Source organism: Myxine glutinosa, chromosome 2 (assembly GCF_964187855.1).
Source record: "Myxine glutinosa chromosome 2, kmMyxGlut1.1, whole genome shotgun sequence".
NCBI classification, from domain to species: Eukaryota; Metazoa; Chordata; class Myxini; order Myxiniformes; family Myxinidae; genus Myxine; species Myxine glutinosa.
Window position 1 is genome coordinate 36,311,624 of NC_136262.1, and position 27,760 is coordinate 36,339,383.

General features: G+C 46.1%; 1 protein-coding gene across 1 annotated transcript in view; it reads left to right on the plus strand.

Moving 5' to 3' along the window:
- The window catches only part of LOC137422397 (epiplakin), a 147,788-nt gene that overhangs the window by 67,267 nt on the left and 52,761 nt on the right, over positions 1–27,760 (plus strand). The window contains exons 27-28 of the mRNA XM_078772581.1: positions 17,621–17,766; positions 23,488–23,560. Of these exons, the coding sequence (XP_078628707.1) occupies positions 17,621–17,766; positions 23,488–23,560 (219 nt within the window). The remainder of the gene's footprint in view (positions 1–17,620; positions 17,767–23,487; positions 23,561–27,760) is intronic.

Consider the following 27,760-nt stretch of genomic DNA (forward strand, 5'->3'; position numbering starts at 1 on the left):
TGGTACTTTCCTTTCCTCCAGATGTACTTTAATGTCCTCATGGACACACTGTTGGAATTCCTCCACCAGGATGAATTGTCGCAATAGTTTGAAGTCTTTCCCGACTCCTTTTGAATCACACCACCGATCAAACATGGTTTCTTTCATTCTGGCAAACTCCACATGGGTCTCATTCTCCCTCCTCCTGGCGTTCCGGAATTTTTGCCGGTAAGCTTCAGGGACCAATTCATTGGCCTTGAGAATGGTTTTTTTCACTATCTCATAATCTGCACATTGTTCAATCGGTGAAGCCGAATAAATATCTTGAGCTTTACCCACCAGAACACTTTGCACTAATATGGTCCAGGAATCCTCCGGCCATTTTAGCATTTGAGCCACTTTCTCAAAGTGTAAAAAAAAGTTGGCTACCTCCTTTTCATTGAAGGGTGGAACCAGCCTCACATTTATGCCGACATCCCAGGTGTTTTGACTTGTCGAACCAGTCGGCATGGGTGGTACCTCTCCCGGTTCTCTCATTAACTCCAGCTCCTTGACTTTAATTTCCTGCTGACGCGCCAATTCACGGTCCGGTCCTTTAACTCCCTTTCGGCTTTTCTCTCCTCTGCTTCGAGTTCCCTTGCAGCTCTCCTTTCCTCTGCTTGTTTCTCTTCTCTTCTCTATTCTGCTTTCCTTTCCTCTGCTTTTAACCTTTCCTGGAGTTCTCGTTCCACTCTCCTTTCCTCTGCTTGTTTCTCTTCTCTTCTCTCTTCTGCTTTCCTTTCCTCTGCTTTTAACGTCTCCTGGAGTTCTCTTTCCTGTTCTGCTCTTTCCTTTTCTGCTTTCCTTTCCTCTGCTTTTTCCCTTTCCTGGCTCTGTAATTGCATCTCCAGTTTCCGGAGCTCCACATTTTCTTGCTCCTCTGGTAACCAATCCCAGGCCTACCTCTTCCCATGTTCCTAATCCCACCATAGATTGTATCACCACTGTCTGCATCTCTGCCTTCTTCATATTAGTTCGGACCTCCACGCTAAAATGTTTGGCCAATTTCCAGAGGTCCAATTTTACTAATGCTCTGAACTGTGCTTCACTAGGGGTCACTGCAAACTTCTCTGCGTCAAACTCCATGGTCACAATTGTTAACACCTGCTAACCTGCACACAAGAAATGAAAAAAAAAAAAAAAAAAAAAACATTATTTTTTTTGGAAAAATTTGGGAATGTTGGAACAAGTTCCAAATTTGGGAATTCTGGGAATGTTAGGGAATTCTTTCCCGGACTAAATCTAGGGAATTTTATATCCCGGATGCAGACCCAATTTCGAGCCCACGAATATCAATTGGACGAGCCCCCAATTTCTGTTACGGGGTCCTCCCCTATCCCCTGGTCTCGGTAAACCTCTGAACCCCGAGAGGGTCCACGGCAGAAAGATATGTTATCCTTGGTTGAAATTAATGAATAATGAAACCACACCAAGGGTTATGAACAAACAATATATTAAAAGCACACAAAAAGAACCATACAACAATGGGGGCAATCAACCCTGCAATCCAATCTTAAGATGGTAACCTAGCCGGACTCACGGCACCTCCAGGGACTGAAGCAGAGCCCTTCTCAATGTCTCTAGAACACAACGGTGCTCCCGGTGAAGAAGCGATGGCGATGAGGTGGGTAAGGAGATGTAGGTAAGGCGGGGACCGTCACGTGGTCCCAGCCAACCACAATTGGCGGTGGAAAGAGGAATCCCAAAGACGCTATCCAAATGTGCACATACACCGTGCAGTCGCGAACCGCACCATATTCTTCAAAGGCCGCTGTCGCGCACACACATCCTCGGCAAACCACCGGAGGGTGGGACCAACGGACGCGGCTAACCAAAGGTCCGCGAACAACGCGCGAGGTCCCCGAAATGGCGGTCGGTTCTTCCTCGGGCCGCAGCTGCAAGGCGAAGATTCTGCGGAATCTCTCACCTGTACCTGGCTTCGCAGGCTTTTCCACGACACCAGCGATATCAACGATCGCATGAGATTCCTTTCCAGGACTCAAAGTTCACTCTCCATGGACGGTCGACCACGCTGGGTGCGGAGCTTTTACAAAACGCCTCGTTTCACCTCTGCCTCATGCGCTCTTCTTCCTCGCTCCACCTCTTCCGGTGCACTATCCGATTTCCGGCATCATTTTTATCATGAGCGCTTTTAAACCTTTTAACCACAATAACCCTTACTGAGAACCAACAATAATAATAATAACAACAATAATTAGTGCCGAATCCGTAACAAATGTTAGTTCTTTGGGGTTTTGCTTCATGCATGTCGTCAATACGCACAGCAGAGTGATTCCATTATTTAATAATTTTAAATAAGACAAGTCAGGAGACGACGATGGTTCAAGAGCGATCGGTATTCAATGACAAAGGACGGACTATAACCGAAACAGGCCTGGGCAGGCCAGGCCCGGAAATGTCAAAACGAAGGTTACTGACCTTGAAATGAGATAGAAAACAATGTATAATCAGTTATGAGGTTAGTTAGCTACACAATACCGAAAATTCGGTTCGATTCCGACAACTTTGACCTTTGTGACCTTCAAAGGTCAAAGGTCGAAGATTCTGAAATTTGTTGGAAAACTTGGATTTCATGATGTATGTGATAATATAAGATCATGTATGACATTTCACCCTATCAGGAAGCGAACAATGTAATAAAACCATCAAAAATCGACTTTTCTAAATTTTGTGACCTTGTGACCTTTACCTTGGGGCGAAAATGAAAAATCGAGCTCCGTGGAGCTAGACACATGACATTGGCCTAACCAAATACTGAAACCCCTGTCAGATTCCACCAAACTCCTCGGAGAAGATGTAGCTTGAAATCGATTACCCCCTAAAAAGACATCTTTTTTGGGCGTGGCTCCACCCACAATGGGCGCAATACGCCCACTCTAGCTAGGCAGGACACTAGATCATGATATCAACCTCCCACCCAAGTTTCATCAAGATCAGATGATCATCGGGTATTTATGCTGCGGACAGACAGACAGACACAGACACACAGACACACACACCCATGACGAATATAGTGGTCACTTGATAACTCATGAACCAATTTAATAAGATTTTTAATAGGTTAATTTTTTCATAAATGTTATTTTTTACAACATTCCAATTCATTTTTAATAAGAGCTTGGATAACTAGTTTGATAATTATTTTCAGTTCATGAAGAATTAAAAATATATACATCACTCAGTTTGATATTAAAATTAGAATGGCCATCTTCTGGTAAAACATTTTTAAAATAATTTCCTTGTGGTGTGTGTGTGTGTGTGTGTGTATATATATATAGTGTGTGTGTGTGTGTGTGTGTGTGTGTGTGTGTGTGTGTGTGTGTGTGTGTGTAGGTGTAGGTGTGTGTGTGAGAGGGTGTAGGACCTCGATCACCCAAGCTCCTGGACGGTTTCCCCATCTCTACATAGACTACATACTTTATATTTAGAATTCCCATTCAGTTGTACACAGTTGTACATTCAGTTGTACACTATATAATAATGAACACAAGATGGCGCTGTAGATTTTGCTAATTAGCATAACTAATTAATGTGCAACTTTTTGCACTGATGAGTTGTGAATTCTTTCTCAGTGATTTTTTATCTAAATCTTTGCAAAATTTCAGGTAGATACCAGAGGTGGGTCACGAAAGTCAAAAACTAGACAGATTTTGGAGGCTTGGCCCACTGTCTATAACAGGACAGAACGTACAGAGTGAGGCTGTAGGGCAACAGGTGGATGCAATAAGCAAGAGAATGAACGAAGGAATATGACATGAATATGAGCGAAGAAAATAAAGTAACCTGTGCATACAATGGTTGGGTTCATGGGGGTAAAAGTATAATGGGTTGGAATGGAGGATGACATGAGATGGTGGTGCACAGCCAGATAGAAGAGTTGAATTGTCGCATTTAGGGTCAGTGTCCCTTTTGGGACAAACACGTCCCTTTTGTTTAATTTATTCTTCCGGACTGCAACCTCACCTCAGCAGGGCAGGGACACTGTGTTTGTGTGGCAGATGACACTTGTTGCTAACAGGTCGTGCAGAATTTGTTGTTATGGGACTCGACCTGTGCCTTGCTGCTTCATCAAATTAGGGGGTTTGATATATATGTATAATCTACAACATAAGAGGGCTGTTGGTCTGTGTGTCGCCATTTTTCTCAGAGATGGCTGAACGGATTTTCGTCAAACCTTCAGAGGTTCATCAGTTACTGCCTAGAAGTGTTTTCAGCAAAAATAAAAATAAAAAAGGTTCGTTTTTGGGGATTTTGTTTTTTTTAGCACTCGATCATGCCTATGCCTTTGGATTAATGACAGTTATACACAAGTACACATTCGCATAAAGAAATACAAAACAATCACCAGATATTTGAACACAGACAACAAAACAATTCCCGAAGCGGTCGAAATTGGTGGTAAGGCTTCTTCTTCTTCCTACTCGCCATCATACTTAACTCAGAAACGTGATTAACGGTACATTCACCAGCATATATTCAACGAAAAGGTAAAATGATGCTTTGACATTTGTGATGGATTCTGATTTGGATGTAATTGCTTTGCCATTAGAAAGTCGTGGCCAAAAATATTGGCACCCTTGCACTTTTTTTCAAATAACTCACAATTTTCTCTAAATATAAGTTGAAATTGACAAAAGTATTCGGTCTCCACAATTCTTGATTGCACTGTTAATATTACAGAACCTTTGTTTTTGATTCAGAACTTAATATATCCTTTTAAACCAGAAAATAAAAAGATATGGCATTGACAAAATTATTCACACTCTCAACTTAATATTTGGTAGCATGGCCTTTGGACAAAATAACTGCAGTCAAGCGCTTCCTATAGCCATGAATGAGCTTCCTACACCTCTCTACTGGCAGTTTGGCCCACTCTTCTTGTGCAAACTGCTCCAGCTCTCCAAGATTTGAAGGGTGCCTTCTCCCAACTGCTGTTTTCAGATCTCCCCACAGGTCTTCAATGGAATTGAGATCTGGACTCATTCCTGGCCACTTCAGAACAGTCCCGTGTTTTGTCTTGAACCATTCCTGGGTGTTTTTTGAAGCGTGTTTGGGGTCATTGTCCTGCTGTAAGACCCATGACCTTCGACCCAGCTTTCTGACACTGGGTTGAACATTGCGCTCCAAAATGCCTTGGTAATCTCCTGATTTCATGATGCCATGCACACATTCAAGGCACCCATTGCCAAAGGCAGCACAACAACCCCAAAATATCACTGAGTCTTCTCCATGTTTGACTGTAGGGAAGGTATTCCTTTCTTTGAAGGCTTCATTTTGTTTTCTGTAAACATAGAGATGATGTGCTTTACCAAAAAGCGCTTATTTTGTCTCATTGGTCATGGTTTGGTCATGTGTTGAGGGAGGATGAAAGTGACTGGTTGAGAAGAGTGATGGAAATGAATGTAGAAGGAAGTAGAGGACGGGGAAGACCGAGAAAGACTTGGCTAAAGATGATCGAAGAAGAAATGCGGCAAGGGGGTTAACAAGGAGAGATGCAGAAAATAGGGCAAAATGGAGAACATTGTCATGGGGACTGCAAGGCTAACCCCCGCTCTTGCAGGGAAAATGGCCTTAAAATGCCTGTTGTTGGTGTTTTGTCTTATTTTGTCTCATCTGTCCACAGGACATTCTCCCAGAATGATTTTGGCTTGTTCAGGTGTGTTTTGAAAACTCCAGTCGGGCTTTCTTAGCAGTGGGGTCCTCCTGGGACTCCTACCATAGAACACCCTTTCATTGAGTTGGTGACAGATGGTGTGAGTTAAACTGTCGTACCTTGTGTCTGAAGGTCAGCTTCAATTTGTTTGGCAGTTGATCGAGATGCTTTCTCCACCATTCGAACAATCCTTCGCTGCAATCTTCGATCAAGCGTTCTCTTGCGGCCACGTCCAGGGAGGTTGGCGACAGTGCCATGGGCCTTAGACTTCCTGATAACATTACCACGGTGGGCAAAGGAACATCAAGGTCTCTGGAGATGGACTTGTAGCCTTGAGATTGTCCAAGCTTGGCTACAATCTTGTGTCTGACCTCAGACAATTATCTGGTTTTCTTTCTTTTCTCCATGCTCATTGCGGTACACACAGTGACACAAAACAGCAGAATGACTCCTTTTCTCTTTTCAAACTGGTTAAATGAGTGATTTTTATATTGCAGGCACCTGCAACTCATCACAGGTGAGTTCAATTCCAAAGTAAAGGAGAATCACCTGCTTGAAATCTAATTATTTCTAACAACTTCTAAAAGGTGCCAATAATATTGTCCGGGCCATTTTAGGATTTCTGTGTGGAATAAGCTAAGATTTAGTAATTTTTTTGCTTTGTTCCACTGCAAACCAGAGAAATACGAGATATGTACATATGTGGATAGCAAAATATTTTTTTGTCTCAACAATTTTCTGGAAGAAATGGTGCATTATTTGAAAAAAGTGCAAGGGTGCCAATATTTTTGACCGCGACTGTATTTTCCCTCATTTCAAATATGTTAATGTTTATTTTTCGCTTGAGCAACACCGGGTACTGCAGTCATAAACGCTTATATATTGTTGTGCCGCCGGTGATTAATGTCACAGGCAGTAGATAGCCCAACGGTTTGCTTTATCTCCGAGACGAACAAGCCGAAAATTGGCCGTCAGTCCGTCGTGCGCGGGCGAAGGAAAGCAGGGTGTTTCCACCTGCACGGACGAAAGCCACGGGGTTTATTCCTCGAACCCACAAACACAGAAACAAGACAAGGAAAATCAACAATACGACCAATGAAATGCACAATAAATTTTTTTTTTTTAAATTAAGGTAAGACAATAAAAACTAGAACGGCACTCAGTAGCGAGCATACCTCCGCCAGGTTGAACAGTTTACGTTTTGTATCCCACTGATAGGCCGGATCTGGATTCGGACCTGGACCAAAATCTAATCGGCTTGTTCTTCTCACCTAACCAACTCGTCCACCAATTCATAATTCATAACTTGTCCATAACTTTTTAAAATATCATATATCGCTTTTCACCCGATCTTTCAATTTTTTTTTTTTTTTTTTTTTTTTTTTTTGTATACAAGATCGAGGCTCGTGAAAGAGCGAAATACACACACACATCCCCATACACACATCCCCATACACACATCCCCATACATACACACATCCCCAAACATACACACATCCCCATACACACATTCCCATACACACACACAGCCCATACACACACACATCCCATACACACACATCCCATACACACACACATCCCATACACACACACATCCCATACACACACACATCCCATACACACACACATCCCATACACACACACATCCCATACACACACACATCCCATACACACACACATCCCCTACACACACATCCCATACACACACATCACATACACACACATCCCATACACACACATCCCATACACACACATCCCATATATATACACACACACACACACACACACACACACACACACACACACACACACACACACACACACACATCCTCATGCACAAATCCCCATACACACACATCACCATACACACACATCACCATACACACACACACACTACAGTACAGTACAGTATATGTTATCACACACTCACTACAGTACAGTAACAGTATATGTAATTTCACACTCAATGCAAACACACACACACACACACACACACACACACACCTTTGTTCCACTGCAAACCAGAGAAATACGAGATTTGTACATATGTGGATAGCATATGTGGTCGTCGGGGGGGGGGGGGGGGGGGTGGGGATATGTGGATGGCGAAGAATCACTTAAAATTAAATAATTATTGTAGCCGAATCCATATTCAGATCTTCCCCAAAATCGAATCTATTTGTCCTTGAAAGACACCCAACCGGTCCACCAAGTTTCGTCCGAATCCGTCGACAACGTTTTGAGATATCTTGTTCACAAACGGACAAACAGACAGACAAACAAACAGACAGACAGACACGGGTGAAAACATAACCTAAATCCATGGTGGCGGAGGTAATGAATGCTGAAGTAAAACTATAAATCCAACTTGAGGGCCCCTCCATGCTGACACAAATATAGACAAGGGGAAACGTAAAAGAAAAATAAATGTTCTTAGTCGGCTGCTCCGGCCTCAACGAGGACTTTTGGACATTTAGTGGTCGTTGAATGGGTCCGCTCGGTCGGCGAAAGGACAGAGTGTCAACGCGTCCACAATGGCGCCAGTCAACCATGCAAGCACCCTGGACCGAAAAGCGGCAGCAAGACGTCCTCCTCTCTCACTGCTCGCCAGAAAGCACAGCGCCAACTCCCCGAAGCTTCCCCCGAAGACCACCACCCATCAACCATACCTCCTTCCACGTTTATTCCAAGTGGCACAAAGGCTCTGAAATTTGCTTCACCAGCGGCCACAGGCACGAAGCAGCCGTCCGCTGGCGCAACAAAGTCAGAAGAGAGCGATTCTTCTTCTTTCCTCTTCCTTAACCAACCCGGGCTGCCCGCTCTGACGTCACCCTCACCCCCCCACCCCCCCCCCCCCCCCGACGACCAATCGCCCGAGCTCTACCAAATCATTCCATCTCTCTCCAACCAATGACGAAGCTCGGAGCATGGCCTGTCAGTTACGATCCCTTCGAGGCAGAGTTCAGTCTCGTCGGGAATGTTTTGATTACGTCGGCGGTGTTGGGGTGGGGTTTAACCTGATGGTGAAAATGCGTTGGGTTTCCGTCGGTTTGTCAGTGTTGTTGGTTAAGTGGGGCCCGATTGCATGGCTGGCCGAGTGAATGTAAAAAACATGAGGGAAAATCACAGGAGGCAATTACATACTGGGAATTATCATTAAGCCCGATTTAACAAACACAAAACCACCCTCCGTGTGGTGACATGTAAACACTCTAAAGCTCAGTTTTCCATGCTTATAAACGTCGAAATGTCTCCTACGCGTCACGGTCCATGCTAATCTATACAATCCTATCTCCACTATATCTCATCCCCTACCCCCACAAACGTAACAATAATGTACAAATACAACTTTGTATGGAGGGTAACATAGGCTATGTAGCCGCGGCCTTATGCGGGGGTGTGGGGGACTGGGAGTTGAGCGTAACTCCCTCTCCCCCTCCACCTCCCCCCTCCTCCCCCCCCATTCTCTTCCTCACCCATCCCCCTCCCCCAGCATGCTGGGTACTCCTGCTAATATATATACATATATATATATATATATATATATAAATATATATATATATATATATATATATATATATATATATATATATATATATATATATATATATATATATATATATATATATTGTTGCGAATATGGAATTTGGCCTCCATATCCGCTTGTAAATATTCCCCTATTTTCTCCAATACTCCCCAACTTTCCCCGATCCCCCATTCCCTAGTCCCATTGCATGTAAATAACAATCAGTAGAGCCGACCTTCCCCTTATTCCCCCATTAAATGTCGTGCCCAGGTCCACCGCACCACACGTAGACAACTTTCGGACATCTTCCTAGTTATTCTTATTCTATGTCAGTTAAGGCCTCGTCTCCATTAATTATGACTCTTCGTTGCACCAGAATGTGATTATATGGCATCAGTAGTGAGTTTAGGACCTTTCCCATACCTCCTCCCATCTTCTTCCCCAAACAACAACAATAACAACAACTACAACAACAATTACAACAACAACAGAGGAGATGGCGGCGGAGCGGGGGAGGATGCGTCCTCACACCGGCTCGATTAGCTCCAGACCATGCGCTCCACGGGGTTACCCCGAAGGGGCTGGCTGTCAGCTCCTCGTCAGGGGCGGAGCCAGTAACCCCCCCCCGCACGCACCCAATGAGAAGCAACGTGCCGATTCCACGAGGCGGAGCTAACGAGCCGAGGGCGTGTCACTCCCCGCCGGATATACGCGGCCCCGCGCCGGATGTGACGAGAGATGCGCCTCAGCTTGGAGAGAGAAGCCACCGCCACCCCCAGCGCGACGATACCTCCCCGCATCTTTGGACCGAACTGGACCGTACGTGATCCTGCCCTGAGCTCCAGGTGCACCTGGAGCGATCGCTACCCGCTTTCGTTGCAATCAAACCCCGTGTGAGTGAGCCTTGTCCCGTTTATCTGTCGTCCGTTGGGGTTAATATAAGTGTGTTTAAGTGCCCACCTTCCTATGTTTCCCTCTTGTCCCTGTAATCTAAACCTTCCGCATTATTGTAATAACAACCTTTGAGAACCGTATCCCTGGTGTCGTGTCGTATTAATTCCAGCCGTGTGTCTTCTTTTTCCTTCATTGGTCTAGCATAGCGCGATTAGTCAACCCCGGGTGCAATCGGGGTAACTTGTGCAGACGTGGTCATACCATAAAACCGCTCGGTAAATAACATCCAAGCCACGTCTGTAACAATTGGTGTCGAGGAGTGGAATTCGAACCCGGGACTAAATTAGTTAGGCCCAAATTTTGGGAGGGAAAATCGATTCGGAGCGCGTTTCCCGCGCGAAATTATAACGGCGAAATTTCAATTTGTTTTACGAAAATAAAAAATAAAAACCGAATTTTGAAAGTCGCGCTATGGCGGATCAAGACAGCTGGGGTCCGGTAAAGGAGAGTGAGGTAGGGTCGATCCAGGACCAAAATGAGGGACAGGAGGAGAGCGAAGCAGTGAGGGCGGCAGGTTCGCAAAATAGCGCCGTCACGCACGAAGAAGCGGGCGCGCAAAATGGCGCCTCGCTGGTCACCGTGCCCGCGACCGAAGTAGCGCCGCTGGGAAGATTGGAACTTTTTTTTATACAAATGAAGGCCCTTATGGCCCAGAATAGTGAGCGATTGGAGGGCCGGATGGATGCTCAGAGTGAGCAATTGGGGGTAATGGGGAACCGGATGGATGCTCAGAGTGAGCAAATGAGGGTTAATAGTGGGCGATTAGAGGGCCAAATGGGGGTAATGAGGGACGAAGCGAGGGGTACCAGTGAGGGATTAGACAATAATTTTAAGGGATTAGACAATAATTTTAAGGGATTAGACATGAAATTTGGGAAATTAGACGATAGATTAGGGGAAATACAGGAGGGGTTAACGGGGGTAGAAAACAGAATGGCCGCTCAAGAGAATCAGATAGAGGGAGTGAAAAATGGGTTAGAGGGGTTAGAAAACAGTATGGAAGGCAAATTGAGGGACATGAGGGACCAAGCGGAAAGGGAAGTTAAACAAATGGAGCAGCAGATAGAGGGGGTCAGAATAGGGGTAGAAACCAAACTGGATGCTCACAGGGAGGAAATGGAGCAGATGAGGGTGGCATCTGGGCAGGAGATGCAAGTGATGGGAGAGGAGATCAGAAGAGGAGTGAGTGAGGAAGTCGGAGGAGTGCGCGAGGAGGTGAGGCACTGTGAGGAGCACATGGAAAAGGAGGTGAGAAAGGCGACTGTAAAGTTACAAGGGGGCATAGAGGACCTGACGCAGGAGGTGGAGCAGCTGACGGTGGGACAGACGGAGTTAGTGGAGCAGGTTCAAAGGAACACTGCGGTATTAGGAGGTTTAAAGGCGACACAGAAAGAACTAAAAGATGACTTGATAGCGACAAAGAGGGAATGTCAGATGGTACGTGAGGGACTGACAACGAGGTTGGACGAGGTGGTAGAGGTAATGGAGACGAAGGACCGGCAGGTGAGGACGCACCTGGAAACGGTCAAGGTAGCCTTGGAGGACGAGCTTGAGGAGACGTACCGGGGAATAAAAGAGGTGAGGCACAAATTAGAAGAAGTGGAAGAAGGGGTGAGCGAAATTAAGAAGCGACGGAGAGGGGATAACAAAGAGATAAAAGAGGAGATAAAAGAATTGGTCCAAAGTCTGTGTTTGGATCGTGATGTGCTCATTAACCGGATGAGGGATTCGCAGGTGATGGAGGAGAAGCGAAGAGGAAGAGGACCCGGTGTAAGTGGTGACCAATATGGTCGTGCGTATGATGCGCCAGGTGATTTAAGAGGCTTGGGGGTCGAGATGGACCCGGGTGTTCGTGAGAGGCCGTTGGTGAAGTGTGCGACAGGTCTGGTGTGCGAAAGAGGAGGTGTGCGAGAAAGTCCGACTCTGGGGTGTGTGAGGAAAAAGTGCGTACCAAGGAGTGAGTGTGCTGGCGAGAGTGAGTCGGTCGTAGCGTGTGTGCGAGGGAGCACATGGAAGCGCGGGGTGGTGAGTGTTACAGAGGGTGTGACGGGAGAGTGTGCGCAAGAGTGTGCGCGAGAAAGGTGTGTGACGGACAGGTGCATGGGGAAAGAGTGCGCTGTCAAAGGCAAGGAAGAATGCACACCTGTGGTGAGTGTTACAGAGGGTGTGACGGGAGAGTGTGCGCGAGGAAGGTGTGTGACGGACAGGTGCATGGGGAAAGAGTGCGCTGTCAAAGGCAAGGAAGAATGCACAGCTGTGGTGAGTGTTACAGAGGGTGTAACGGGAGAGTGTGCGCGAGAAAGGTGTGTGACGGACAGGTGCATGAGGAAAGAGTGTGCTGTCAAGAGTAAGGGTGAGTGCGCTGTCAGGAATGGAGGTGAAAGTAGTGAGAGTGACATGGAGCGTGAGTTAGTTGTGACAGGTGAGCGAGGATGTACACCTGGGATGGAAGGATGCACACCTGGAATGGTAGAGCGTGAGTGGGAATGCACGCTGGAGTTGGTGGTGAGGCACGTGGTTGGGTGTGCGAATGAGAGCACACCTGTGATTGTCACAGAGGAGGTGACCGAGGAGGGGGCGCGAAGAGGTGTATTGGTGAGGTGTGCTACCAACGAGTGTGTGCCAAAGTGTTCGGTGGTCAGGTGTGTGACCAAGGCGGGGAGTGGAATGGGTGTACCTGGGTGTGTAAGGAAAGGTACGAGGAGCATGGGCACGGCTGGATGTGTGAGCAAGGAACGGGCTGCGGGGTGTAAGCGTCCAGGTGAAGCATCGACGTTAGACGGGATAGAGTTTAGAACGACTTATAGCCGAAGCAGGCCCTCGGTGCGTGCCGGGCCTCGCTTTGAACGGCCGCGTCCAGGCTCCACTAGGCGGAGCTGGCAGCCCGATAGAAAGGGTCGTCATGGCGACCACGTTTTGTTGAGACGTGCCGGCAGGTCGAGATCGGGACATTGGATGGCTCCACGCCGAGGTGATGCATGGGATCTCGGCCCGGGTAAGCCCCCGTCCCTGCACCGAGTGCCGGACGCATCCAGCCGCAGGCACAAAACAACCAGCATCCATTGCTTGGCTTTACGAAGCCGGGCTTTGGACAGGAATTGGCGCACCGAGAGGCAGTAATAAGTAGACGGGTAATGGTGATAGTGATAGTAGTGATTTGATACAAAATTTAGAAAAGTGAATAGAATTGGCAGTAAATAGAAAATTTTTAATTTGTTGAAATTTGATGTGCAAAATTGGTAGTGAGAGACCCCCGATGTGGTGGGATGGCAAATCCACCATCCTTCCCATGTGGGGCAAAGGAGCAATAGCTTATGGGGTGTATGGCAGTGAAAACTAGCCCGGGTGGGTTAGGATATGGTGTGTAGGGATCTAGCGAAGATGACCTTAGGTAACGTTAAGGTTAGTTAGTGACTGATACCTGTAGTGGGGACGCAGGTAGATTAGTGTGGATTATAATGACGAGGGAGCGCAATAGTTTAAAGGGACGACTGGGAAGCGCAAGTTTCAGAAGGGAGTAGTTAGCTGAGATGATGCCGTGTTTGTGAGAATTGAACAGGTGTGATTGCACAGGTGTGCAACTGGACAGGTGTGTGGAGCAGTGTATGAGTAGTGAGTGTGTGGATCAGCGCGAATGCGCTTGGGGAGAGAAGGGTGCAGGTGGCACCAGGTGTGAGAGCACAGGTGTGCAGGTACAGGTGTGTGGAGAGAGTTGGAGTGAGTGGTACGGAGTGGTGTGCATGGTGCGAAGGTGTGGATGGGGGAAGAGTGGACCCCTTTCACGAGCACCCGGGGCGGGTAGTGTAAGTGTTAGGTAGAGGGTGCAGGTAAATTGTGGTTGGATATTGGCATTTGTGGTGCGGTTGCAGAATGGTGTTGTGAATGGGTGCATTAGTGTTGTGGAAATGGCTGGGCGTGTAGCCTGTTAGTGTGTGTAGTTGGTTGGGCACTCCACCACTGTGAGGATGTCGGCCAGGTGAGGCCGCAGGTGGGCTCTGGGAGCCGGTAGTTGTGAGTGGGTGCCTGAGGATCCCGGGTGTGGATCGGGCAGCCCAGTGCCAGAGAGGGCACGGAGTGGGGAGAGAGCCAGAGGGCCTTCCCCAGGTAGTTAGGTTAGGGTGAGGAGCAGGTAAGCTCGGAGGCAACTGCAGTGGTGGAGGTGTGCAGGTGGGTAGACCCACTGGGAGAGGTACACGCCGCAGCCCCGAAATTGTGCGAGGGCACCGGGAGATGAATCGGGGGAGTGAGACCCCAAATTGAAGAGCACCACAGTTTGGCCAATGGGAATTGGTTTTTAGAACCCATAGTGTAAGAGGGCCAATGGTTTGGCCGGAGAAAGCCCCCGGGTAGTGTAAAGTTGTTAAAGTCATTTAGGAAATAGTTAGGATTGATGAACCTGTCGCACCATACGCAGCCACTTACCTGTGGTGATGATGATGACTCCACACCTGTGTTTTCTTTGTTCTGTGTGCAGGAAATGAGATTGCTGTGGATTTGTGAGACGCATCACGACGTGGATGAGACATTGGGGTGATTCCATCTCTCCCTCCCTAGGAGGGACTGATGATGAATTGGTGATGGCAAATTTTGATGTTGAGTTGGAGATGGCAAATTTTGATGAGAGTTGAAAATGGCAAATTTGATTGGTTAGGAGGGAGAGAAGACGAATTTGGTATATGGGAGGAACGGGGAAGACAGTAGGGATGTTTGTTGATTTGTAAAGTAGATGTTTATGGGTAGTGTTGTGTTGTGTGGATACAGTAAGGGGTAAGGGAGGGGCCATGTAGGTTACCTGGTGGGGGGGGGGCGTACGATAGGAACGTACCTGTCTCACCTGGTTCCCATGTGCCCCCAGTGTGCATCACCTTACATTGCGTGCACTTTTGCGCCCTTACCACCTTACTCACTTGTCTGCTTATTTTGTCTCCCACCTCCGAGGATCTGGCTTTGGGGTAGAGAGAGAGGAGAGAGAGGTGCTGGCTGCGCAGTTGTGGGCCTGCACTTTCGCTGTTTGCTGCCGGGATCGATACACCATATGGACCGCAATGTTTGTGGCCACCCACAATGGACCGCAGTTCGTTTGCGGCCAAGCACCACCCGTGGATGGACCTATGGGTCAACGTGGCACCTATGCCATACAGGTGAACCACTTTTAGTTGACACCAAGTGCACCACAAGAAGAGCAAGAGACACCTGCAGGGTTAGGGGTTGTCGAATTTATTTTTATTCCAATGAACAATGGTGACTGCACCGATTGGTGGTGGGGTGGTGCTTTTGATGCTCGGGAAGGGTGCTCTGCACGTTATTAAAGGCCGTCGGCCACAGAGCACTCGTGGGTTGGTGTATCGATGCTGGCAAGCGCGCTCTCTCTATGCATAACATCTGCATGTGTTCCTCCAAAAACAGGTCCTGGATCGTAGTGTAAATAGCAGCATAGTCTTGTAAATAATGCTCCCTACCGGCTGTATGTTTAGTTTGAGAATTCTTTCCGGATTCGGTTATCCTGTGGGTGTGTTTCTGTGAGGAGAAGGGTGCAACGTCGCAGGGGGACATATTTACTCATTTGTGAATATCTGTAAAACTGTCGCACTCAGGGTAGAGTTAATAGTAGAGGGAACTACATTGCGTGCCACACTAAAGTAGGTAAAAATTTATCGGGTCGGGACGCCCCGAGGGTAGAGAAGGGTGCAATGTTGCGAATATGGAATTTGGCCTCCATATCCGCTTGTAAATATTCCCCTATTTTCTCCAATACTCCCCAACTTTCCCCGATCCCCCATTCCCTAGTCCCATTGCATGTAAATAACAATCAGTAGAGCCGACCTTCCCCTTATTCCCCCATTAAATGTCGTGCCCAGGTCCACCGCACCACACGTAGACAACTTTCGGACATCTTCCTAGTTATTCTTATTCTATGTCAGTTAAGGCCTCGTCTCCATTAATTATGACTCTTCGTTGCACCAGAATGTGATTATATGGCATCAGTAGTGAGTTTAGGACCTTTCCCATACCTCCTCCCATCTTCTTCCCCAAACAACAACAATAACAACAACTACAACAACAATTACAACAACAACAGAGGAGATGGCGGCGGAGCGGGGGAGGATGCGTCCTCACACCGGCTCGATTAGCTCCAGACCATGCGCTCCACGGGGTTACCCCGAAGGGGCTGGCTGTCAGCTCCTCGTCAGGGGCGGAGCCAGTAACCCCCCCCCGCACGCACCCAATGAGAAGCAACGTGCCGATTCCACGAGGCGGAGCTAACGAGCCGAGGGCGTGTCACTCCCCGCCGGATATACGCGGCCCCGCGCCGGATGTGACGAGAGATGCGCCTCAGCTTGGAGAGAGAAGCCACCGCCACCCCCAGCGCGACGATACCTCCCCGCATCTTTGGACCGAACTGGACCGTACGTGATCCTGCCCTGAGCTCCAGGTGCACCTGGAGCGATCGCTACCCGCTTTCGTTGCAATCAAACCCCGTGTGAGTGAGCCTTGTCCCGTTTATCTGTCGTCCGTTGGGGTTAATATAAGTGTGTTTAAGTGCCCACCTTCCTATGTTTCCCTCTTGTCCCTGTAATCTAAACCTTCCGCATTATTGTAATAACAACCTTTGAGAACCGTATCCCTGGTGTCGTGTCGTATTAATTCCAGCCGTGTGTCTTCTTTTTCCTTCATTGGTCTAGCATAGCGCGATTAGTCAACCCCGGGTGCAATCGGGGTAACTTGTGCAGACGTGGTCATACCATAAAACCGCTCGGTAAATAACATCCAAGCCACGTCTGTAACAATATATACAGGTAATGTTGTTTTGTGTGGGAGCAAGTCGTGTTATGCAGGTAGTTGCTAAAAATGTTGTCGTCTGTGTCCATATCTGATCGAGGAAGTTAAACAAACAGGCCATTCACATCCTGAAGACGATACTGGGGACTATAATGATGTGTATGCTTGGGTAGTAATAATATGGCCTTTGAGAATCATTGTACACAATCATCAAAAAAGCCTCGCTTGTTTAAGAAATTTGAGCAAACCTTGAAGCAGATTGTGATGTCTCAGGCTGTTAGTTTACTGTTTCAATACAATGTGATTGTGCTGAGAATTAGATGATTATGTGAATCAACGAAGTCATTAGAATCATAGGTCTTTGTCATCTATCCAAGCATGCAGAAAATGTGATGGGATCGAAAAAAAATGGTAAAATATCAGCCGACAGGAGCAAGGAATTGCATTCACGTGCAATTGCAATTTCATTTGCAGACATTGAAGTGGAGCGGTGATGACTTTAACACCAGGTAACGATTTTACCAATTGGCCTTTTATAAACCAAGAAATGGAGATGTATATTCTCTGTTAATGGATCCTCTTCTACATGCAGGCAAACTGGAATCATGTTGTCCTCTTCCCAATCTTATTGAGTTGCTCACCTTTTTCTGTTCTTTTTGCTTCTCCAGTGTCTGCTCTTGTTCTTCCAGTGTCTGCTGCCACTTCAGCAGCTTTCCCTTGTGCTTCTCCAGCACATGCCACTTCTCCTGCTCGATGTGCTCTTTCCTCTCGATAACTTCCCATCGCTTCTCCAGCATTTGTTTTTCCAGTTCAAGTGCTTTCTCCCGCTCCTCTTGTGCTTGTAATTGCCTCTGAAGCAGCAGCTGCTGATGCTCCTGCACTCTCAAAGAGGTTATAGACCAACAAGTACAAAAAGTTTTAATTAAAACAAAAGCCGCGTCGATGTTACACAATGCCTAGATGCAGCTGTGCCTATAACGTCGATGTTATAGGCACAGGACATTCCTATTGATTCGATTACTTGATGTTATTTTTGTGTAAAGTGAAAATATATCTCGGCAATTTCTCGTGTGTGGCGACGAATTTTTAATATATCTCGGCATTTTCCCGTCTGTTATTTCAGGCGGTGTATGACTGACCATGCCGCGATTTAAAAAAAATATATCTCGGCAATTTCCTGTGTGTGGCGACACGTGAACGAAGCTATGCTCCTCCCTCCACATTATTGCAACGACGTATAAATTAAATATTTCATCGTGACGATTGTCATCAAATGGACGAATTTTTAATATATCTCGGCATTTTCCCATCTGTTATTTCAGGCGGTGTATGACTGACCATGCCGCGATTTAAACAAAATATATATATCTCGGCATTTTCCCGTCTGTTATTTCGGGCAGTGTATGACTGACCATGCCGCGATTTAAACAAAATATATATATCTCGGCATTTTCCCGTCTCTTATTTCGGGCGGTGTATGACTGACCATGCCGCGATTTAAAAAAAATATATCTCAATGGACTTGAAGTTACAGGCCTTTGAGAATTCATTTCGTTCTATAAAGGGCAACTTTCATCGGATTTTCTTCCCGTTTTTTTTTCAACCGAGTCTAAAACTATGTTAGCGACTGTGAAAAATGAAATGATATATCGAATTTGATTTGAAATAAAACTGTGTGAGAGAGGAAGACACCACGGGCCTACAAAACAGGCCTCAAAGCTATGCGAGTTAATAAAATGGTGGATATTTGTTTATATGAAGGCTCTCCCAGAATGGGTGGAGCTATGGTTCCCAGAATAGTGGGGCGGCTTAGCCCAAATATTCAAAAGAATTGTGCATTTTGTGATACAAGCACCAAATTTGGCACAAATGTACATTAATATGTTGCGAACATTTTCAGATATTGGGCCACTTGAAATTCCGTAATTGTTTTTTCAAATTTTTTCAAATTTCGTAATTTCAAATTTTTCGGGTGACACCGTCACAATTTCGGTCTTCGAGGCCGGCCGATAGGCAAAGTGTGACCGGAAGGGACGAGGTTCTCCTGACCACGTGGCCCTCGATCTGGGAAGCGAGAGGCGTTCCATTAGTGGACGCGCCCCTCACGCCCGACTTTTGGGCGGCCCCGGCAGGCCGTTTGTTTTGACGTTCCGTGACAGGCCCCGCACCCCCACCTCCGGGCCGACCGGAAGCTTGTGCTGAGTACATCATACCTGAACAACTCAGTGAGGCAGAACACAGCAGTGCACACCAGGGTGACCCCTTCAGTGCATAAACCAATTAACCTGTCCACTGCAGGGCATATAGAAATGAAGTTATTTTCTGCATATAATAATAATATAAGTTCAGTTCTACAGTATATAACAATTTCTGTTATCACCACTACCACTACAACTACCACTACTACAAGCTTTGTCTGGAATTTTGTGGACTAACAGACAAACAGACATACAGACAAGCTGGGATCAAAACATTACCTCCTTCCACCATTGAGTGTAGAGGTAAACATCATGGAAATTATATCATGCCCTAGATTTAATTCATGCTTACCCGTGTATTTGCTTCACTGGTTCACAAGGTCTTTTGCATACATGTAATTCAGACTCTCGTCTTCATTGCTGACCACACAATGTTCGCAACATATTAATGTACATTTGTGCCAAATTTGGTGCTTGTATCACAAAATGCACAATTCTTTTGAATATTTGGGCTAAGCCGCCCCACTATATCGGCCGGCCTCGAAGACCGAAATTGTGACGGTGTCACCCGAAAAATTTGAAATTACGAAATTTGAAAAAATTTGAAAGAAAAAATTACGGAATTTCAAGTGGCCCAATATCTGAAAATGTTCGCAACATATTAATGTACATTTGTGCCAAATTTGGTGCTTGTATCACAAAATGCACAACAGGTTTGCTATGCTGCTACACTAGAATGAGTGGAGCTTTGAGGTTTTGTCTTCTCTGCAAGAACAAGAACAAGAAGAAGAAGAACAACAACAACAACAACAGCAGAGGGCACTCTATGAGCAGCGTCTGCGACGCGGCTAAAAAGGATGCACATTACAAAATAGTTTTTACCTCCTCCAAAAAGACAAAAAATATATATAAAAAAATAAAGGTAGACAGAGGTTATGTGTTCAGCTCTGTTTGTCTGTGAGCAGGATATCTCAAAGTTATGGATGCATTTCGCCGAAATTGGTGGACAGGTGGGGTGTATGAGAGGGACGACTTGATTAAAGTTTGCTGAAGATCCTGATAATGAAATTGTAAAAGTGATTCTTCATCATTGAGAACACCCATTTCCCAACCCAGATACGAGCTAACATTGAGATAGAGATCTCGACAGGAATGTAACATGGAAGCCTCGTGAAAGGGACAGTGTACAATAATCATGAAGTTGAACACCTTCTCAAGCAGCCTCTCATTCAAGGTCCAGTTCTTCATAGAGAAGGAATCATTTGCTGTCTGCAGCCTATGAAGCTTTCTGCTTAGCTCTTCAATGAGTGCATTCTTGCGGCATAGCGCTTCATCCTGCACATGCACCATCGAAGTTAATGTAGATGCAATGAAATAAATCACATCAGCACAACACCAAAATGAAAAGCTCATACAGTTGAAATAAAATAATTTATTTAATGATAAATTAAATTTGGACTTAATTAAATTAAAATAAATTAAATAAATTAAATTAAAATAAATTAAATTTAATAAATAAATTAAATAAAATAAATTAAATAAATGATAAAATAAATTAAATTTAAATAAATTAAATTGGCTAACCCCCGCTCTAGCAGGGAAAATGGCCTTTAAAATGCATGTTGTTTTGTTGTTGTATTTAATGATACAAATCAATTAAATTAAAAATCTAAAATATATACGGTATATCAAATTGCGATCTGATGATCTGATGTGTTACAGATTGTTGGTTCTGCCAAAGCAGTTTGCAGGCCAGGATCATGCATGGTGGTTTGCTCTGTCGTTGGAGTAGGAATTTGGAATTTGGCCATTGTGCCGGCGATGGCTCGCCTACTCTTCGCGAAGGACAACTGTGGCATCTTTCACCTCCACCAACTAATGTTGGAAGATGGGACACCAGTTTAACGTCTGTATAATTAAATTAAACAAGCATTCTGAGTATTGCGCTGCAATACACGTCCCCTACCGGCAGTCTGTCGTCCGGAAAACTGTTGGGGAAATTACCAAAGTTCAAAGTGCCATCACTTTGTCAAAAATGATCGAAACGTCGTGAAGTTCGAACTTTATCTGTAACTTATCATGAGGAAACCATGTACCAAGTTTGAAATCATTAGCATTAAGAGATTAGAAAAAAAATCCGGAAAACTGTTCTTTGCGTGACGGACGGACAGACCGACAGACTGACAGACGGAGGGACGGTCAGTAAAAATCTCAAACTGTCTTAGTGGCTGCAATTTGTCCGAACATGTTTCTCTTTTATCAAGATACATACCTGTTGAAGCAGCTTCTCCTCCATTTCCTTGAACTCGCTTCCAAATTCATTGTTCATTTCCTGCAGCTGGGACATCTCGCTGCATATTTCACCAACTACTCCATCCGCACAACACAGCTCTTCCTTCCACCTGCTTGGCTTCCACCAAGTTAGCAATGAAGGTACTGTCATTTTCATAAGAATGACCACACAATAATCTATCTAGTATGAAATGATATAATATGGTCAAGATGTTTTAAAATAATTTGTGATAAGCACAGCATACATCACATGATGTAGGATAAAAAACAAGATAGAAAATGACAAACTCAAATCAGCTTGAAGTCAGTTACTTGTGGATCAACCATATCACTACTCCAATTAAGTTACCATCTACAAATTGCAGTCATGTGTTGACCTCTACCCCACTCACCCCTCACTTGGAGGGGGGTCACCAGATTCGATCGCAGATGGGGAAAGGGAACGAGAACCGGGTGGGTTTAGCTCCTCTGTGTTGAAGGTGGGGAGGGCGAGCAGTCTCGAGCAGGTAGATGATGAATCAGGCGATGAGGTAGGTGAGGCAGGACGAGGAACAAATGAACAGGCAGCAGACGAAACGGGGAGCCGAGAATGCGACAGGAACACAAGCAGGCAAGCAAGGCGAAGAAGCAGACAGAGAAGAGTTTCTTCTCCCTGAAGGAGGCAGAACCATGAATGCTCAGTGGGTGGAGAGTTGTCCGGATTGCAAGGGGGGGGGGGGGGGGGGGGGGGGGAGCCAGGGTCTCTTGTGGTTGGTGTGCTCTGAGGAGATTGTGAAAAAGCACGCGGAGGAGAATCGTGAGTGTCCCTGGTTGAGCTTAAGGAGAATCGTGAGTGTCCTTGTTGAGCTTAAGGAGAATCGTGAGTGTCCTGGTTGAGCTTGAGGAGAATCGTGATTGTGCTGGTTGAGTCTGAGGGCGAATCGTGAGTGCCCTGGTTAAGCCTGAGGGGAATCGTGAGTGTCCTTGTTGAGCCAGAGGAGAATCTCGAGTGTCCTAGATGAGCCTGAGGAGAATCAATAAGTTGTCCTAGGCGAGCCTGAGGAGAATCCTGAGTATCCTCGTTGAGTCTGAGGAGAATCTCGAGTGTCCTTGGGCAAGCCCTGAGGAGAAGCTGTGAGCGTCCTAGTTGAGTCTGACGAGAATCGTGAGTGTCCTGGTTGAGCCTGAGGAGAATATCGAGTGTCCTGGGCGAGACTAAGGAGATTCGTGAGTGTCCTGGTTGAGCCTGAGGAGAATCTCGAGTGTCCTGGTTGAGCCTGAGGAGAATCTCGAGTGTCCTGGTTGAGCCTGAGGAGAATCTCAAATGTCCTGAGCAAGCCTCAGGAGAGCTGAAGAGAACACAATCGGGGGAGAAAAGGAATTTGCCTGAGAAAAGGAGTGCTTTTTGTCGACTGTCGTGAACGCTTATGAGGGTGATCGGATCGTTACACTTATAAGGGTCAAAAGGAACACTTATGTGAGACTGGAGTGTGATCAAGTTCGGCCCGACACAACATTAGCCCCTATACCTACAATCATGGGTGTCCACTTTAAAACGCAATTTTAACATAAAAATCTCACGAAAAATTGTGCAAATTCCTTCTTATATGCTTTAGTAGCCTCCAATTAACCAAATTATGTATGTTTCAGCGAAAAGTTGTGGTTAATTAAATCATTTTTCTCTGAAATTAGTCTCTGGGAGCTTGAACAGGAAAAGGTCACACAATTCTTTGTCCCCCTTTTGCCCCCTCTGAAACTTTTTGCTCACCCCCACTGTGAAATCGATTGTGCAGACACCCAAGCCTACAATGTAAGTTAGAATCTCACTCTCCATAGCCAAACCATCCAAAAAAAAAAGAGTAAAACAAGAACTTGCCATATCTTGCATAACACAGTTGTGGGAGCAGATTCAGTCAGATTTTGAGATGAAATAGTTATTCTAAGAAATGATGCTGCTCAATGAGCTCAATCAACGATGAAGTCTCCTGCTCAATGAAGCTCAATGAACGATGAAGTCTCCTGCTCAATGAAGCTCAATCAACGATGAAGTCTCCTGCTCAATGAAGGTCAATCAACGATGAACGTCTCCTGCTCAATGAAGTCGTGCATCAGCTGGATGTCCACAAGGGTCTCGAGCAGGTAGATGGTCCAGTACGCACTGAAGTTCAAGAACACACGTGTCCATCATGCCACTGTCAAGTGGAAGTGTAGAAAAATGAAAAAGGTGTCGCACAAATAAGAACCAATACATGGACGGCTGCAAGTGAGGTTCTCGTAAAGACGTTGGGACAACATGTACACGTGGGTAAATTCACATATACATTTGACTGAAAATGTTGGATAATCATTGTATTTGTATCAATAGACGCTGTAAAGTTGATTCTTGAGATTGAAGGATGTACATTGTGGAGACTTTGCAAATCCTTTTCTTATTCGCAAGTTTTCCATGGATGCCTCAAGAAGATCGGTGGTGGTCTACGTACTCTGAAAAAGTTGTCAGTAGAGTAAATAAAATGATACCCATTTAAAGTGATTGGTGGTGATGTGCATAGTGCTAATGGTATTTTGGAAATTTCAGACTGAAGAGAGAAAAGTCTGCAAGGTTGTGCACGTAAGGAATGTGAAGAGGATTTATGTGGATCTTCACATCAGTATCCCGATTATGTGAATGAATTGTAGAGACTCAAAGTGTTGTGGGTATTCTGTACATTCCTTGGCATTAATGTATATGTATATGTATATGAGAGAGAAAGAGAGAAAGAGAGAAAGAAAGAAAGAGAGAAAGAGGAGAAAGAGAGAAAAAGAGAAAGAGAGAGAAGAGAGAAAGAAGAGAAAGAGAGAGAAAGAGAGAAAGAGAAGAGAGAGAGAGAGAGAGAGTTTTTGGAGTGGCGTAAGGGGCAAGATCCATGAACACCACATAGGGTCTGAATTTTTGAATAGAAATACAGACGAAAGAGGATTATGAACGCGATGCCATATTAAATATATTTTAACTTTTACCAATCCCTCCCCCTCAAAAAAGATTCGAAAACGTTTTTGAAATTAAAGATAAAAATAACAAACAGCACCGTTTTTTTTGTTTGTTTGTTTTTGTATACAGAATCGAGGCTCGTGAAAGAGCAAACATCTATCACAAAAAAAATAAATCAACAGACAAACAAAATATACAAAAAGAGAGAGCGGAAGACAAGATGGGGAGAGAAGGGGAAGCACACCAAACACAACATTGAGAGCAGGGACATCGGGAGATGTGTGGGAGGGAGAGGGCTTGGGGGGAGGAGGCGTGGGAAGGGGGAGGGGGGTGGAGAAGTATAAAAACACAAGGACACCAAGGACTTCCAGGAAGAAGTTGGTTATTTCAAAAAAGTGGATTTGGGGTGAAATTAGCGGGGGTAGAAAAGATCAAGGTTTTGGATGGGCGAAGATAAGAGATGGTGGTGAACAGCTGTTTTAAAGACTCTGGAGGGAGGAGTGGGATTGAGAGAGAATGACGGAGTTTGTTCCAGAGCGGGAGAAAAAGAGGAATGAAGGAGTGAAGGTGAGCAGAGAGTCTTGATTTTGGCAGTTTAACCATAAGAGGGTTGCAGGCAGATCTTGTGCGACCTGTAGGAATATTGGGGGACAGAGCCCAGAGAGAGCTGGGGGGGTGGGGGGGGGGGGCAAGGCCAGAGAGGAGTCGGTAGAAGACGGAAAGACCACCAACCTGCCTGCGGTGAGTAAGTGAAAGGCCCCTCGGAGATAGCTTCATCGTTGGAGATTCCAATGATTCTGAATGCTTTGGTTTGGTTTCAACAGCGTGAAGACGAGATAGGTGTGAGGCAGGAGCACCAGCCAAGAGGGGAGAGCAGTACTCCATTGAGCTGCGGGTGAAAGCCTAGTATGTGGTGAGGAGCTCAGGGGTGCCAAGGAAGGACTTCGCATGACGGAGGATGCCCAGTCGGCGACTGGGCTTTAGAGGCCAACTTGGAAATGTGGTTTTCCCAGGAAAGATCATGTCAGATAGTGAGACCCAAAAGCTTGAGTGACAGAACTTCTTGGAGAGGATTGTTGAGAAATTAGAAGGGAGGTTGTCCAGTCGGTCTTTTCGGAGAGACATCGTAAGAGTGTGAGATTTGTCAGGATTGAAAGACATGTTCCACTTGTTTGCCCAGTCTGCGATTTTGTCCAGGTCTGCAGAGAGTGAGGAGGCTGCAGACTGCCGATCTGAGGGATGAGGAATGGAGTGGCAGAGAGTGGAGTCATCAGCAAAGAGATAGAGAGGATTTTCCAGAGAATCAGAGAGAACATTGATGAAGACCAGAAAAAGCACAAGGCCCAGAACACTGCCTTGGGGAACTCCAGCCTGAACAGGAAGAGGAGATGAGAGAAACACGTCAGGGCCACACGTTGACTGCGACTGGAGAGGAAGTCCGCCAGCCATGCATGGAGATTTCCATGGATACCAAAGGAGGAGAGTTTGGTGAGCAGAGCGGGGGTGCCAGACTGTATCGAAGGCACGGGATTATGTCAAGGGAGACGACTCTAATTTCCTATTTGGCATTGAGGACCTCCATCCATTGTTGAGGACAGCAGAAGCAGCATGTCCAGAGCAGAGTGACCTGGTCTGAAACCAAATTGATGATCAGAGATCAAGCCATTGGAGAAGAGGAAAGATTTCATATCTGAAGCAATGATGAAGTCCATGACTTTGCTGATAATTGGGAAAAGGCTGATTGGTCTGTAGTTGCAAGGATCTGTTTTTGTACCTTTGTTGTAAAGCGGTGATGTTGGCTGATTTCAAAGCAGATGGCAGACGACCTTGAGCAAAAGAAGAGGTGAAGAGAACAGAGAGGGATTGAAAGAGTGGAAGAACAGGATTTTAGGACCCGTGGGCTGATGCCGTCAGGTCCAGTTGCAGAATCAGAGGTCGAGGGTTGACAGAAACTTTTCCACCTTGTCAGGAGGAAAGGACACTGAGTCCAGGAGCAGCTGGGTACGACTGGGAACGGTGGGTACAGAGAGGGATGGGTTTGGGACACAAGATTTAGAGGCAAACACAAGTTGAGGCATTCAGCTTTTACACGTGCGGATTCAGCTGTGTAGCCATTTGAGGTAAGGGAGGGGATGGAGGGGGAGCAAAACACCAGAACCAGATTTGACCAGACGCCACCAGGATTTGGAAGAGGGAGATAGATAAGAGAGATCGGGTCTTGAGAATGAGAGACATTGTTTCCTGGCTCTCCTGAGGGTGGACACACACCTGTTTCGGGCTTTGTGAAAGGAAATGAGATTTCCTTCCGTTGGATTTGCTTTCCAGGAGACGAAGGCAAGTTGTTTCTGGGCAACAGCCTCACCACAAGATGCCATGTACCATGGACAGGAGGAAGAGTATGACAACTGAAGACGAGATGGGATAAATCCTGTGCATGAGAGAGAGCAATTTACATTGGAAGAATTCCCAGGATGAGTTGATGTCAGAGGCGGTCGAGATGGGAGACCAGTCCAGATGATTGATGGTTGCTTGAAGAGACCGTGCCAGTTGGACCTGAGTGAAATGCCAGACTCGTCGACGCTGAGGAAGGGCTCTCTGAGAATGGTCAGAGAGATGTCCACTTTAACAAGCACATGATCAGATGAGCCGATTGAAGCAGAAGAAGAGCAGCAGACATTTTCAGGGAAGTTAGTCATAACCAAGTCCAGAAGAGAAGATGCTCCGTTGACTGAGATCCGGGTCGGGAAATTGACAGATTGTGTCAGGTCCAGTGAGTCGCAGAAGTCCTTTGCTGAGGAGCCATGGCTGGTGAGAGAGGTACCCACACCCAGCCAACTGGCATGGTGACAATTGAAATCACCACATATGAGGAAGAGAGAGTTGGGATGAGTAGATAGAAGTTGGTCCATATTATCAGACCAGCGAGATGTAGATGGAGTCATCACTGTTTGGTGGACGGTACAACACACATATGAACAAAAGGTGGGAGTGAAGGGGAAGCCGTAGCCAGAGGTATTCCTGGGGGTGAGGTGGAGAGAGGGGCAGTGCATGGCGAGTGAGGAAGAGAGTTTTTGATAAAGATAGCAACCCCACCTCCAGGACGAGGCTCAGGTCTATCATACCGGAGGAGGGAGTAACCCGGGAGAGATACTAAGGAATCAGAGACATCATGAAGGAGGAAAGTTTCTGTTAAGCAGATCACGTCTGGTTTGTCAGAAGCAACCTGTATTGAGAGATCAGTCAAGTTTGAGCGAAGGCCCCGGATGTTTGAGGTCCATACCGTTAATGAAGAGGAAGGGGGAGCATCGGATACAGAACGGGGAGGGGGGGGGAGGGGTAGGTGGAAGAGGAGGAAGAGGTAGGAAGAG